The sequence below is a fragment of the Styela clava genome, chromosome 8 (genome assembly GCF_964204865.1).
Source record: "Styela clava chromosome 8, kaStyClav1.hap1.2, whole genome shotgun sequence".
Taxonomy (NCBI): Eukaryota; Metazoa; Chordata; class Ascidiacea; order Stolidobranchia; family Styelidae; genus Styela; species Styela clava.
Genome location: NC_135257.1, coordinates 10,441,662 through 10,458,737, shown reverse-complemented (window position 1 = coordinate 10,458,737; position 17,076 = coordinate 10,441,662). Strand labels below are relative to the sequence as shown.

At 35.1% G+C, this 17,076-nt stretch overlaps 1 protein-coding gene across 1 annotated transcript; it reads left to right on the top strand.

Annotated features, from left to right (window-relative positions):
• Positions 1–2,960: 2,960 nt before the first annotated feature.
• On the top strand, positions 2,961–12,494 carry LOC120346402 (glutathione hydrolase 1 proenzyme-like). The gene is made up of 11 exons (XM_039416130.2): positions 2,961–3,169; positions 3,764–3,903; positions 4,377–4,569; positions 4,723–4,929; positions 5,217–5,329; positions 5,670–5,803; positions 8,457–8,647; positions 9,540–9,625; positions 10,090–10,247; positions 10,616–10,729; positions 11,655–12,494. The coding sequence occupies exons 1-11, from the start codon at positions 2,982–2,984 to the stop codon at positions 11,802–11,804; spliced, it is 1,674 nt and encodes a 557-aa protein (XP_039272064.2). The 5' UTR covers positions 2,961–2,981; the 3' UTR covers positions 11,805–12,494.
• The last annotated feature ends 4,582 nt before the right edge of the window (positions 12,495–17,076 follow it).

Here is a 17,076-nt window from a genome sequence, read left to right as displayed (position 1 = left end):
ATGGCATGCATATTGAATCAACGTGCGTTATCTCCCTGAAGAACTTTACTATAAAGGCAGAAACTTTCTATTCTGTATAAACAGATTGTTGTGTTGATTTTAATCGTGTCGGCGATTGCTGAATCTACATCGTTTGACTCCATGAAGAAAACTGCGGAAATAGGCGAGAGTGATTTTGCAAAGATACGGAAGCTCATGTCTATAATGAGAAAAAGTAAAAAAAATATTGATAATTCAATTTAACAGCATATATACCGAGCAAGAAAGTTGTATACTTATGCTTTATTCCGGTTGATAGATCTTTTTTACACCAATTAAGCGTTGAAATACGAAGTAACTAATTTCATGTGGAGCCTACCGAGGACATATATACTATTAGTATTAAGAGGTCAAAATGTATAATCTTTCATACTAACTATGCATTTTTACATCTGGTTTTTCAACAAAGCAGCCACTCCGAACGCATTTACTAACAATGAATTTTCAAACCATGTAAGTACGTTTTCTGCTTTCCCAATGAAATTAAAAAAAAAAAATATATCAGCACACAAATATCTTATAAGTTATTATTCTGGTAAGTCATCGGTTGTTTTATGATGGTTATATATAATATTAAAACGCCAGAACGTATTGCAATTTTCAAAAATTTAGTGTATTTTAGGAAAGGTTGGAGAATGGAAAGAGACGTTGACTGTTGCCAAGTCTGAATTATTGGACAAAATAATGGATGAAAAGCTTGACAACACAGAAATCAAGTTTACATACACGCTTTAAAATATTTATAAAGCAAGTTATTGTTATATATATAATACTACAAATTGAAGATATAATTAAAATGTTTTTAAAGTGTAGTTTTGATTGGTCTGGAAATAATATAATGGTGAGAGGAATTCTCATAAGAAAGATGCCATATAATTCAGGGTATAGAGACAGGCCGAAAAAAAATAATGACCTGGTGCTTATATATATATACAGATACATAGTGGAAAAGAATCCTGTCCAGAACGCAGTGGCTTATCTAGGGCATGGTAGCCATGGCTCGTGTCATGGGCGCCGTTTGGAAAGAAGCGCAATAGTTTAAATCGTGGAATGTGCCAATAAAATATTTTTCAAATCGGGAATAATCAAAACTCGTATTTTTACTCAAATGTTAACGTACAAAAGTCGTTAAAAATTGTCAGTCAACAATCAAGAGGGTGCATTTTTAAAATTTTTCATTTTACTTAGATACGCCACTACCTGAAAGTCTTGTTTAAAACTAAAAATTAATTTCTATTCAAGCATACATAGTCTTTTTTGTAGGCGGGAATAATGAGGTAACTTGCATACGCACTTGGGGTGTTTAAAATGAAGGTGTTTAAAATAAATTGGATTGGTTCATTAGTTACGAAGAAAGTCGATTTATCATAACAACCCCAGCAACAAGAATTTAGCAAAACAATTTATATATACACTTCGTGTATGCTAAGTTCTAAACTTGACTGCAAAAGTCAGCAACTACCTTAGTTAAAATCAAATGCATAACTCTTCGTAATTTTATTTACATCCTTGCGACCTCAACTTCGAAATAATAAGCTGTCACGTTTACTTTCGCCGAGTGCAACTTCGAACGCTTTATCTTTGACAAAACTGACATTTGGCACTTCTCCCGGAAGAATTCCCAACAAATTCTTTAGGATTAAATTTCAAATCGATCAAAGTGTCTTTATTAAAATACTCGACTTGATGGCGACGAGGCTCCCTACTTCAAGTTACGACTCCTCGCGGCAGACATTAGACATTAACAAAATTCAGTTTAACAGCTGACTTGAAGTGAATTTACAATGACCGCTGGAAAAGGTTTATTATCAAAAACTGAATTACAGATTTCTTCGTAACATATAACAAAAGCACCTGCTGAGAGCCTTCAATTAACAAACAGTGGAAACATCGACGTTAGAAAAGTTTAGCCTAAAGACAAAGCGAGTAAAAGCTCTTCCGTGGGATTAAAATAAGAATATAGCCAGATACGTTTTGATACTCTGGCCTGCATTATACTGAGGGATTGCGAAATTGTTTTATTAATATTGCGATTGTGCTTTAGATTTAGTTTATCTTTAGGGTGGCTTGATCAGTCGTATTAATTTATCTTAGCTCCTAGTTAGAATTGGCTATCACTGTTTGTTAATATGAATTACATGTTATTGTTATTTTCTTACACGTACCGTATACATATTGAAAGTTTTGTTATTATGTTGTTGATCTAGTTGTTATAGTCAGTCTTTTCTTGTTGTTGTTATGGAAAAATCGCTTCTCTCTCTCATTGGTGGATCATTTGCTTTCAGTTTTTAAAGATTGTTGCTGACGCTAGAATGCTCTTACTTTGATTTGTGACTTGTTTCCTCTGAGGTCTGATATTTCGTGCAAATTTCCGCTGTTTTATTTTTATTATGTCCACACGTTTTTATGACTTCCGTTTTGATTTTGCGAACTCGTGTTACGTCAAAGTCGGAGGTTATTCCATACCTGTAACGAACTAAATACAGTTACCTATTTCGACTCTTTCTTGTTTATAGGGCAACAACATCGTTGAGTGAATTGGAGTTTCACTTTCCAAGTTTACACTCGTGCTGAGCATAATATTTATATTTTATTCTTCAATATAAGTAAATACCCAAAGGCAACTTTTATATAAATCCGTGGTGATCCTTCTCCATATTTTATATCTTAAATTTTATGAGTTTTCATTTGACCTTATAGAGTTAATAATAAACAATATTCGTACCCGTACGGTTCTGCCAGATGAATGGCTCAATATCCGGAACTGATCAATCGATAAGTTGTTTTGAGCTGTCGCGCTTATTACTAACGGGTAATTTAATAATTCACGTCGAAATGTTTCATAACGGCCTTTTTCAAATTAGAAGAAGCCAATTTGAAATTTGTCAAAAACCTTAACCTTTTTCTATATTATCCAGATAACTAATATTGCCTACAAAAACATGGATTTCAAGTATTCTAGCGAAGGATATAACAGCGAACAGTCGTATAAAGAATTTAAATCTGCTGCAGTAGTTTGTAATAATGAAGTCACATGTACCGTGGGAAAGAATATTCTTACAGAAGGAGGATCAGTTGTCGATGCCGCCATTGCATCCATGTTAACATTGGGTGTTGTATCGTTTCAAAGGTAGGTGTTAGGCTTTTTTGTATGTGAGAAGATTGATTTTGTAGACGTGTTTTCATTGCAACGTCGTGCTCAATTTGCAACGCCGCAACACAGTGTATTCGATGTGACAGCAATAACGGCTCACATCCGGACCGATTTCTTTGTCCGCACGTTATGAGATGACAGCCCAACTTTTAGTAAACCACAGATCGTCGAACATTATCGTTTCAGGCATTATACTCCGTTTAACTCCTATTTAGGCATTTCTCCTTCAATATTCTAGTTGTTAAGATCGAGTGGCCGCAGAAAAACGGGTAACATAACATAAGTGTTCTGTGTTGCAGGGTAAAGTAGTAGTTTGTAAGTTAGCAAAAATCGACATATCCGGTGAACGGAACTGAAAAGATTTGAAAGTGACTTCTGATTGCAACAGCCAACCCAAAATAAAAATGATAAGTTGTGGCAGTGAACCCGTAGCCGTGAATTAAATATAGGTAAATCCCACGTTGCTCAATTCACTCGTCGCCCATAGTTAGAGGTTGCATATTTTCGAGTTTTTTCGATTTCATATTATTTCATGCGGCCGGACATGTAAATTATATTTTTAATTTTTAGTGCAGGTCTGGGTGGCGGATTTTATATGATCTATTATAATGCTGAAACAATGGAAGATTATTTCGTTGATGCAAAAGCGCAAGCTTCCCATGCAGTTGATGGTGACTTCTACACGGGAAATGAATATGCTATGACTTATGGTGCTTGAATCACAGTGTTTTTATATTTATTACTCTTCAATCTTTCAGTTGTTGTTGTTATCACAAATTTAGTGCTTTCTCATCCGCCTCAATTTATTGAAAATTTTTATATGAGCAGACTAAGCCAGCGGTACCACATATATCTCTGGATATTGCTGATATTATTGTTATTTTAAAATCAAATTTGAACACTTATATTTCTGGCGTAGAATCGAACGAGACATAAGATTACATACATATAAATGAGGAAATTGTTCAACTATTTTAAATATTAGGTATCAAAATAGCTTTTTTGATTAGGTGTTGTAATTACCGCATAGACTTCCAAGATTTCCCTCCCTTATACGACACCGTTACTCTTATTATATACCCACGTCATCCGATGGGTCGCTGTAGTCACTTGAGTCTGCAACGCCAGTTTTAAATGTTGTTATTTTGTATCATATTTTTATTCCACAATTTTTGAATTTCAGGCAGATCATCTATATGTGTGCCAGGAGAACTTAAGGGATATTGGGAAGCTCATAAAAAATTTGGAAAGCTGCCATGGTCGCGTATATTTGAGCCAGCAATAGAACTTGCTGAAAATGGCTTCAAAATAACCGCAGGATGTGAGACGTGGATCAGAGTTACAGTACCAAAACTGAAAGAAAACAAACGATTGAGGCAAGCCGTTTTATGCATATGTTTGCTAATAGAAGTTCTGAAAATTCATATAATGTGTGAGACGTGTGAGCAAAAATTATCAAAACCTTTGAATATGACGTGGTATATGGACGTGGTTTAGAATTAGGTATTCTATTATTCGTTGTTTCCCAGGAGTCTCGTAACGCGTGCAGATGGATCTTTCAAAAAGGCCGGAGATATTATAGTGCGTCCGGAATACGCAAAAACTCTCCGACATATAGTCAAACACGGGGCTGATGAATTTTATAATGGATCCATGACAAATGATATATTGAAAGATATACATGACGGATTCGGCTTCCCGTCGTCTATATCGCATGACGATTTTGCTCAATATAAGTGAGTGTAGAAAAAGTAATACTAACACAATTCAAACACTTTATATTAAAGTCATCTGACCATTAGTTTGATTCACAGAGTGACATAACTCACCAGAACTGTTCTGATTACCATGGATTTTCACTCATTAATAAACTATCGTGATTTCGTATAGGATTTTAACGCCGCATTCTTTTTTTATATCATGCTGTACCATGAGAAAAAGTTCAAACATGTATTCTAGATGGCTGACATAGTTCTTTAATCTTTTTGTAATTATACCAAATATATCATTTTTTAAATAACAGAGTCAGAATTGAGGAATCTGTAAAAATGACACTCAATGATGATCACACATTAATAACATCAGGAGCACCAAGTGGTGGACCAGTACTGGCTTACATACTGAACATTTTAAATGGTATTCACATTTTAACGCTATTGCTTTTCAGCGTTTTTTTTCGTTGGGGCTTGCCATGTTTATTTTATTAGGAATATTTGCGAAGGAAAAAGATGTTTAATTCCAACTCAAAGCAGATTATTTTTCTTTGAAAAAAAAAAAACACGCAGATAAGTAATTAACCGTTGTTGAATTTGATCACCATACTATGCAATCATTTCTATATTTCAATTTGAATTAAACGAGTTTTCAGAATAGCCATAACATTAATGCATTTGTAACTAAATGCATCAATTAATTCCTCCTAATCTGTTTGTAATGATTTATGATTTCGATATTATAAAAATAATCATGTTAAAAGGTTATCATTTTACTGAAGAAGACTGGAAGAAAAACAGAGTATTAACGTACCATAGAATTGTGGAAGCAATTAAATTTGCTTTTTACAAACGTACACACATTGAAGATCCATATTTTTCAGATGAGGTTGATGAGGTAAAGATGTTTATAAAAATATTTCTTACTATACTACACTATAAAGGTTATTAGACTTTTTTTCACTAAACGAAATGAAACGACTTCTGATATTTATAGGCAATCAATGAATTATAGGTCCACATTTTTGTCCATATTTTTTATGTTCAAAACTATAACCCCGACACGGGCAGACTACAAACCGCGGGCCAACCCGGCTCGTTGGTTTATTCAATCTGGCCCGCCTGATGCTGCCACAACTAAACTAAAACCAAATTTTGATGTTTTACCTAAAAAATAACTCGAGGAATTTGTTGAGATCTAGATCAAATTTAGTTTTGGCACGAGGCTTATTGTTTTCCAAGTTTGCTTTTGTAACACTGTAAAACGTCACGCTAACAACCGAATTGCGTAAGTCATTTTTAGCAGTTTTAAGAAAAACGTAAAAAACTTCCTAATGATATTGTTATGCCTTTGAGAGTCAATAATTTGCCATGGTTCAATTTTTCGATCGTAGCCGGATTTACGTTAATTTCTATGACGCAGTTAAGTGACGTCATAATGGCGCACTGTGACTAAGGCAGAAATGTGTCTATGACTTGGGGACATACGCAATTTTGCAACTTTACTATATGCACCAGTCCTGAAAACGCAATTTTGCAACTTTACTATATGCACCTGTCCTGAAAACCAAACATTACAAAAACGAATGTAATTCTCAGTATCTACAATGTCTAATCCCCAAAATAGCTAATCAGTTTCAATTACAATATTTTTTATGTTTAAAAATGTGTATTTCATCAATATAACACGTTCTGCACACCCACCGAAATAAGACTAAGATTAAATATAAAGAATGAAACAGCAATGCACCCAATATAAAAGCCAATCAAGGTGAATTGGACTCGGACAGTGAAAATAACAAGTACACGTCTTCCTATACTGTAGTAAAAATTCAAATTAAGACGCGCTAAGCTAGAATCCGAGATGCAAAAACTCGAAAATATTTTGCCGAGGTTATTTTGCCTTTGTGACGTCACAATAGTCCTGCGGTAACAATGATAATTCATTTTGATGAAACAATTGCACAAATGTGCATGTCATACTAAATCTCCACTTTTATGGGTTTCGGAATTCTTAAAATACAATCTGAGTTAACAGACAGGTGCGCAGCATTACATAAATACCTATTTCATAAAAAATTCAAAACTGCCAGAAATGACTTACGCAATTCGGTTATTAGCGTGACGAAATGTAGTTCATAAAATGTAACTTTTTGCGCCACACTTACATGGCCCGCCAAGTGATTTCCCTACACCCCCCCTATAGGGGGTGAACACCCCCCCTAAAATTTCAAACACCCCCCCCCTAATTTTGAGGTGCGATTCCACACTGAGGGGTTCTAAGTCTGCGGGCTAATTACGGCCCGCGTGATGATTTAAAATGGCCCGCCGAACTTGAGTGAAATAGTTTAACCCTTCATGTGGTACCTTTTGAGTTTTAGATACCGTCTATTGTTACATCATTATTACAGTTTAAGCACGTTTATTTCGTAACAATTGAATTATTCCGATATCTTATGTATAGGTATGGGTATTATGATTACACACTGCAGTATTTTAGATATCAGCCATATATTAAGAAGGCTTAAAGATGTCACAAAACGAAAACTAGGAACTGAAAACAGACGTTTTTTAGATGAATGACAGCGTTTTTATTTCTTTATTGAAAAGAATCAAACTTCAGCGATTTGTCTCCTTACAAAATATTTCAGTTCTGAAGGAATACAACATTATGATCAGTTGACGAGCGTATTTCAAAATTTAATTCATACAAAAGTCAAACAAACATGTTCAAAAAAATTAGAAATGTGTAACAAAACAAGCCATAAGTAGCCATTCATACAATGTCAGATGAGCAAGTAACTTCATTAGTCACTATCAGTTGCAAATTACTTGTTGAAACGTAGTAGTATATATTTACGGTTGAAAGCCGTGCTTGTTATCTATTCCCCGAGAATTCTATCAGCTGAATATTATAATTATTGATTTTATTACATAACAAACTGCGATGCTAGGTGTATCTAAAATCAAGCTTAGAACCTATTTTGGTGCCTATTTCTCAAAATTTTTTCAGGCCGCTTAAGCGCGCCCTGAACCCCAGCCGTGTCGTCCCGCACTTTTCCTCGCTCCCCTTTTCTGGCCCTATAATTTCATTCTGCTCTGGATTTTGGCTCGCCGTCAATCAACTTGGGGGGCCCCCATGCACATCGTTTCTTAAATACATAACATTTTTTTAAGAATACAAATAGCCTAGTTTTATCTCTAATAGCAAATTATTTACCACCCCCTAAATTTTGAACCCCCCCCCCCATTAAAGAGAAAAGCTGGGGAACATACTGCGGCCGCCAGTTTAGGTGGGCGGAATTACTGGCCCCTGGTCCAAAAACCTTGCCCACCCTTGCGTATCACCAAACGATTGAATCAAGTTTGTCCGTCAACTTTGTAGGTCTGCATGCTCTACGTTGTGCCGTTACTGATCCAATCTATATCCCTCAGATTTGATAGAGAGTATGATTGCTGGTCGTCTTATTTATTCGAACTTATTTGCATTTAATTCAAATATTAGACTTTTCCTTTCTGATACAAAAAATTATTTTTCGTATTGAACGCAGCTTGTAAATCAAATGACTTGTGAAAAACATGCGGAAGAAATCAAAAGAAAAATAGATGATTGTCGGACCTATTCCTCAGAACATTATGGAGAAAAAATGGCACAAGTTCCTAATGATCCGGGAACTGCACATGTTGGTGTTATTGGTCCAGACGGTAGCGCAGTGGCAATTACCAGTACAATCAACCACCCGTAAGTTAGAGTCAAAATCATTAAATTTATGTTATTTCAGGGTGGTAAATTTGATGGAAAATATATAGCCGATATAATTTGCACCTTATTGGCGGTATATATTCTTCAACTCAGGTTGGGAGAGCCTCCATCCTCCTTGGCAAAACTGTAATGTGTTACCCAATTTCGGCCCTGGTTACAGAGATTTTCAACTGATGTGGTCAAAATTGTACATTTTTCGTAAATTCTAGTAACGCGGTTCAGTTTTCATATGAAAATAAGTAATAATGAAGATTCGAACTCCAGTTTTGTCGACATTATCTGTGAATTCACCACCGATTGCTGACACTACCTGGGGAATAATATTTCGATGACATTTTTTTTGGTGAATCAATGCCGATTCGTATAACATTCCTGTATGCCTAGACTAACTCATATATTGCACATGACAAGGATCAACGTCGTTGCGGAAGTCACTTCCCTTGCAGTGTTATCAGGTTCGGCACGCAAATTTCGAAATCCAGGTTTCCTATTTTCCGTGTCTATAGTCGCTTCGCACCTGAAATGGAGTTTGAAGCTTTATATGTCGACGCATCGTTACTGTTTTAAATAGATTTGGAACCATATATATATATCCAATTTTTCTAATTTTCAAAAAGAACTAAAATTAGTTTATCAGACGTTTTTTGGCTGTTTTAGAATATGAGAAAATGAGTTTTAGAATATTAGAATATTGCTGCATCAATATGCGCGAATTCACAGATGCTAATGCTAATTGATCCATATAGTATTATGAATACTTTATTAATAAAAATGTAACGATATTTATATGATTTAACATAATGAAGGCGAAAGATATTTAAAATACTTTATGTAATACGGATGCCACATAATTCGATTATGATGACTTTAGATTTGGAAGCAACGTTGTTGGGGAACGCACAGGCATCATATTCAACGATCAAATAAACGGATTCTTTTTTCTAGAAAAAAGTGAAGGTTCGTATGATAAGTGTATCATGGTTTGTGTAGACGTAGATATCATTAATAAACCCAGAAACTAGTATAAACGTGGCTCATTCAATCTCAAGATTTATATGCACGTCCTAAACAGTCCCGATATTATTGCTTAGGCTACTGAGAGTCAAATATTTATTCCTCTTTTAACATTTATCCCGCCGTTCTAGCTTTAGAATATATATTGTGTGGCAAGTGGTTAAAGTAGGCATATCAAGTGCAATTCGTGAGTAGGTTAATAGTTTTTATGTATATATGTTATAAACCTATTTCAAGTTACCCTTCATGGTACTAATATACAATATATATTCTTTGTACTTCATGTTTACTTCATGCTTTGTACTCCCTGCTCCATGTTTAAAATATAAAAAAGTTATTAAGAAAAATATATATTACCTTCCAAAAATGAGTATCAGAAAATTTCAAAGTCTTCCTGTGTTTTACAGACAGTTTAACATATTCCAAGAATCAAATTGGGCCTGGCAGACGGGCATTGTCTTCTACTTGTCCAACCATCATACTGAACAATTCCTCAACTGCTGCAACAGTAAAAATGATACTTGGAGGTGCAGGAAGCGCTCGCATTATAAACTCAACGGCATTGGTAAGTAGCCTTCAAATCAAATTTCTATAAACATATCGTTCAGTGTCTACTACGTACGGCAATGGTGAAATAAATTCATCACAAATTCAGATATGAATGTTCGTTTGTTTTGCCCATTGTAACACGTCAGCGAGCTCAGTCTAAGCAATTCCTGATTTGACAATGTATTAAAATAAAAGCCCACCACCAAGGTCGGTGTATTTCTCATTTTAGATTGTTTAGAATGTCAAAATATAAATCGCACAAATGAAATTTTATTAACCACCTAATAATAAATTAATAATAATAGCTGACTCGAAATATACTGTAAATGTGGTATTCCCCAAAAAATCCCATTGGAGACTGTTTTACAAAAGACAAATATTTAGACAATTATGTATCATCTATGGTTTGGTATGAATATCAATGAATCTGTGAAATCAAGAAGAATTCATCACATATGGGATCCAAACACACTTGAAATTGAAAAAGGGATGGACGAGGTAATATTTCTCCAGAGGGTTCGACACCATTTAGTTTCATAAAAATCCTTCCAATGAAAAAGCTTAAAGCTCGAGTAAATTTGCAACATCGGCAAATAAAAACCATTCGAAATCATGATTTTTGAGGTCTAAGACTTGGTTAGTGGGCCGGAGGCTCAAAACTTAACATGAATGAAAACAGTTTATTTACAAATAACAAGCGTAACAGATACTGTACAACAAACAGCTAGGTATGGTATCAAGTGCCACAATTATTGGGACTGATGAAGCCTACTGCATGCGTCCAAAAGCTTCAAACTCGAAGCTGCCTGTGCTGATGCATTAGACCGCCTGTAAGTTTGAATCCGTTAGAAAAGATCGGTTTTGGCTTTTTCTAATCTTCGTACTTCAGAATAATAATTAGGATGGGTGAGGTATATGTGGCTCGTTTTGCACATTATATTCAGGTGTGCATAATATGTGGGAAATTACGATATCTATTTTTGCCGACGATTCGTTATGTTAATCGGAAATTTATATTCCAAAAAACTATAGTCGTCAACAGGCACAAGTAGGCCGGATGAAAAACAATTCGGTGGGCCGGATCAGACCTGCGGGCCGTAATTTGCTCACCCTGGTCTAAGCAAATACCTAAGTTCGACAGTATGACTAATTCTTGGTTTTAAGTAATTGTCTTTAGGTATAAAGGAAACAGTTTGTGAATGCCAAATTGATGGATTGAGCACAGAACTTTTAAAAATGCAAATTATCGAATATCTACTCGCGGTAAATAAAATAAAAATCAACAGACAGATATAATGAATTGAGCTCATGTTCTCTATGTGTAACCTCACAACAATTTAATCGATTAGATCTCAGCTGATTATGTTGAATGATGTACACTCATGTTTCTATCCGTTGTTTACTTTGTTCGTATATTTTTAAGGAAACTATCCAGGGTTTGAAAAATCTTGGGCATAAAATTGAAATGGTAAGTGGTTATCTATCAACCGTGCAAGCTATTTCAAGAATCCCGGGAAACAAAATCGCCGCAAAATGTGATTGTAGAAAAGGTGGATACCCTGATGGATATTAACTGCACAATCAGATAGATATTGGTTGATTGGCCAATATCGAAATAAAGAACAGCGAAGAACAATTTTAGAATGAACGTTTTTATTGCATATCCTTTTAAAAAATGGAATTCAATATATTTCCTCCGTAGTTTCTTTATATTCCCAGTCCTAACTACATCTTTAAATGTGTAGAATTTGCTGTGTATTTTTTATAGTAATTTCGTATTTATTGTCGTTTCAATTTTAGTTGGGATTCAAGTTTTTTGTTGTTGTTTCTTGTATGTATTTTATTTGCCTATTATATATATCCCTAATATCAGTATTGCAGAGTTATGCTAACTAAGTACAATTATTCAAGCTATCTGTAAATTGATATGAAATCGATTATCTTATTCTAGTGATTTCCTTTATGAAAAAATAAAGGTATTAGTATTAATTTTCTCATACTTAATTTGCCGTTAAGACTATTCGTTTGCTATTTAGAAATTGAGTTCAGCTATAAATCCAAACGAATATAGACGATGGTCTGGGTTTTCTGTTTCGTGTGTATTCTGAGGCAAATAAAAGCAACTCCGAGAAATGATCTTCTGAGAACTTCAATAGTTGTGACAAATATCTTTACACGTCCTACCTTCGGGTTGTCTCAATATGGCCCAGTGGTGAAACCCTCAGACCTGGCCATGTTGGTTTCGCAGGTGGAAGATTTTGGGTTTAAGCATCTTACAAGCAGAATAAATTGGGTAGGTAATGTTTAACGTGCCTTGTTTGTATAGAAGGTGTGAAAACGCCTTATTCTGTCTCAAGTTATGTGACTTGTCCGCGTGCTAGTGTTTTCTGCCCTGGAAGCAGGCTGAAATATTCAAAAGTAGAGGTAATTATTAGGGCTGGGAATGGTTAATCGGGTAACCGATTTTAGATGGTTAACGGTTACGATTTATTTTAACCGAAAAATTGAAGATTGTTTTCGTGTCATATTTAAGACTATATATAGGTCAAATTGAACAATAAAAGAATCAAATCACAACATTTATATGCTTGACACAGTCTTCATAATTTTTAAACAAAAACGTTGATACATGTATCCAAATCCGGTGCGAAGTCCACATAATCTCATCTGTCGTGCGAATACGCGTTTGGTAACTAATCACTGTTACAATATACAGCATCTGAGATGCCGATGATATTGTCGTAGGAAGCAAGTTAGACAAGGAGTGTATAGGGTAGTAGTTCCCAATCATTCTGCATCGGTGGACTGACAGTATTAGATAAAATCCACTACGGACCAGAAATAAAAAATATTGAAGTGAAATAAACACTTTTCATAATTCTGTAACGTTTCGTCTGACTCAAATTACTACCAGCCTTTTACAGTAGTTTCTGACTAGAATATACATAGAATCACAACATTTATATGCTTGACACAGTCGTCATAACTGTTAAACAGAAACGTTGATACATGTGTCCAAATCCGGTGCGAAGTCCACATAATATCATCTGTCGTGCGAATACGCGTTTGGTAACTAATCACTGTTACAATATACAGCATCTGAGATGCCGATGATATTGTCGTAGGAAGCAAGTTAGACAAGGTGTGTATAGGGTAGTAGTTCCCAATCATTCTGCATCGGTGGACTGACAGTATTAGATAAAATCCACTAGGGACCGGAAATAAAAAATATTGAAGTTAAATAAACACTTTTCATAATTCTGTAACGTTTCGTCTGACTCAAATTACTACCAGCCTTTTACAGTAGTTTATGACTAGAATAGATATGCAATTATTGACTGATTGATATATTCATGGCCGTGAATAAACGACATGTTAAAAAATTTTGAACCCCTCAATATAATCATTTCAATTCTCGCAGTCAGTGTGGATATATTAACAGAAAAGCAGAGAAAAGGAACTGTGGATAGATCATATATTAAAAAAGCCTGAGGTTGTTTTGCATCTATAGCAGGGGTCACCAAACTTTTTTGACCGCGGGCCGGGTATGACTCAAATTGTGTTGAAACGGGCCGGATGAATATTTTTGTCAATGCAATACAATAAATTCACAAATGTTGGGAATATCGCAGAATATAGATCGAGAACATCCTAGGAAAAAAAATGAACAAGATTTCTATATCTAGACAACTATCCTGAGTTTAGCTGTTATAAAAACGTTGCTGTCATGAATTAGAAATGTTACAAAATCCGCGGCAAAAAATGTACGCATCACGTCTGCTAAGTACCATTACGCCGTGTTGAAATACCGCTCATAAAAACGACTGCCTACTGTAGCTTGGAATTCTATGAAATTTTGACATAATTTAGATAGAATAAACAACTATTATCTGGTATTTGATTTTTTTCATTAGCGCATAAATTTCCGAACATTCGACGCTTTTAAAAATTACGCTCCAGTTATACGTAGTGCAAATTAATGATATTGTCTATGGACACCAATAAAATTTATGTGGATGTGTGTATTTCTTTCCTAACTTGATACAATTTTTATGAAGTTTGTACAATCAGAACATCGTTAATTATTACCCACAATGAACCACTGTCAAACTATCATGCACAACTCCAGCGTTTATTTGGGACGATCTTTCGGCGGTGTCAATGACCGTTGCCAGAATAAAATCCTGAAATAGTCTCAATATACCATAGATGTGACGTGACGCACATCGAAAGATTAGTGATTGATATGTGTTCTTTTTCCATATTTAGTTCAGTTCTTATCAAAAAAGTAATACAATCATTATGGAAGAAATTGGCCTGTCGGGCGGTACTAAAATTCCGATATCTCCGTTATTTCTTGACCGTTTATTATAAACTTGGTATTGTTTTACTTGGCGCAGTTTTTATTTAAATCGGATGAACTTCAATTTTTTTGTAACATACCTATACATGAATATCCGCATTTAAGCAGTACAAAAGTTAGTGTAGCTTTTGAAATTGGAGCCGTACGCGAGAGATTACAGTACTGTTAGCACAAAATGCACAATCGACGTTTATTTTAGCACAAAAAACAAACAGTTTCGTCGGAAGCACGCGCCACGAGTGTACAAGTGTATCACAGAAAACGTTACGTACTGGTAGAGAATTTTAGCCTATTTTGTGTCCGAGCGGATGCGGTAAGGCCTATTATTACGTCACTCTTTTGCATCTTGCTGATTGTCCAATGTTACGAAATAAACAAGAAAGACGATGCTCGTGAAAATCTCTCTTGGAAAAAAATTTAGCCATTTTTGCGTGTTATTGCGGATCGGATAAAATGACGCCGCGGGCCGGATAAAATGACGCCGCGGGCCGGATCCGGCCCGCGGGCCGTAGTTTGGTGACCCCTGATCTATAGTATGCGAGGCACCAAAGTATTATTTTACACATAGGAATAGATGAAATCGACTGCATTTTTTACTTCACTGCATTTAATGCGATGTTTCACTATATTGTAGTCTTCTTTCGAATATCAACAATATGGAAACGATCTTTTAAACCTACCCCCGGGAAAAAGATCATATCTGGCAACCTTCCCCAGAAGTTATGACGATGGGTCGAGAGACTATTGCACTGTCCAGAACGGTTGCGCTCATAATGAGGTCGTGATCGTTTATGCTCCATGCGCAATTCAAAAATTCGCTTTTCATTGTGATATATCTCAAAGACTTGCACCTAAAACTTATTAAACGATAGCTATAAAACCTTCCATGGGCACTCGAATAACTTAATTGAATAGTTTCAACGAATACCGAATAGCAAATATACATTCGTATATAGCGAATCGTTTTAATTTATTATTGGACGCATGACCAAGGAACTGGATCGATACTCCCTTACTTTGAGTCGAAATAGTCGTGAACAAACTATGTAACAAATTAATCGGTCATAATCGACGATTTACCTGAGAAATATTTGTTAAATAAAACTTTTGCTACACCACAAATTGAAAGTAAAAATTGGAATATATAGTGCAATAATTGCGCCATTTCTAAATTAGCGGGCGTTTTTATTAAACTTCTTCGCGTTTCATACTTTTTATTTATTTGTTTTTGTCGTCTGAATATTTTTTCTCCGCATTAAACAGGTCATATAGTCTAATTGTTTCACACATATTTTTCCATATAACAGTCCCTTTTATTTTTCGTTGCTTTTTCGGTTTTCTTTCGGTTCGTTATTTGGTCTGATTTAGATTGGTATCGAGTTGTTGTTTCTGGTTATTCCTCGATCTGTTTATCCTCAGTTTGTGCACTTGATGTTCTTGGGATCACGGTCACCCTTCGCCAAGGGTTGGTAATCTGACTCCTTTTCGGAAGGTGCAGTCCAACCCGTCTGCCTGGTCACCAATGTAGCAAATAAAAATGATACTTCTCGGGGCGACCAATGTATCAAAGAATATTTGCTTGTTGTTTGCTGCCTATTTATGATCTGACAAAGACACTGTACTGCATAAATGGTTTTCCGTATTGCAATCGTGTCTATTTACGAATAGATGAACAGTTCCAAAGCTATCTGATAAGCCAGACATTGCACGCATGTCGAGTCTATTAGGCATATAATTGCCTCTGAGCGTCTAAATCCGACCCTGCTTACTTCTCACGCAATGATGTTACGTTTATAAAAGTATGATTATAAAATCTTTTATAAAAAATGTACTGAAATGTATATTGCTGATACATTGTCACGAGCATATGTTTCAAATGATAAACCTGTTGATATTATGCATGATTATGATGATTTTTATATTCTGACAATTGTTTCTATTTCCCCACCAAAAGCACATGAATTGGTTGAAAAAACCAGGACTGATCAAAAACTGAATAAAATAATTAAGCATGAATGTCCTGTAAAAAGTTTGCCAATCCCAAATAATTATCAAATCATTCCTAACCTAAACCCTAACTGTATAATTACTAATTTGTTATTTTAAAACGTGGAGGGAGTGCTTTTCTCAAATCTTTTTGCAACATATTTGCATTACTGACAGGGACTTTGTACAAAATATACCAATATTCTTTCCGCGCGGAGTAATGTTTATAAGTTTTAATGATTATGATATCGGCAATCTTTTTTCCATTAGCAAATAAAAAAGAAAAATGCTGATCAAAATAAAAAAATTAGTAATAATACAGTCGGGGTTATAGGGTAAGGAATACAGATTGCGGTGGAAATTCAAATTATTCCTAATACGAACTAGATATTTACTAATTTTGAAACACAGCACGGCTAATTTCTCAATTTCCACATTTTAGCATCAGTGACAAGGGCTTTTTATAAAATACTACTCTACCTTTGTGACATCCTGA

What these genes read in the sequence shown, in the direction of transcription:
- LOC120346402 (XM_039416130.2), top strand. Translation starts at nt 2,982, where the DNA reads ATGGATTTCAAGTATTCTAGCGAAGGATATAACAGCGAACAGTCGTAT. An exon ending in TGAATATGCTATGACTTATG is followed by an intron (nt 3,904 to 4,376) that starts GTGCTTGAATCA and finishes TTTGAATTTCAG; the next exon opens with GCAGATCATCTATATGTGTG. An exon ending in CATACTGAACATTTTAAATG is followed by an intron (nt 5,330 to 5,669) that starts GTATTCACATTT and finishes TCATGTTAAAAG; the next exon opens with GTTATCATTTTACTGAAGAA.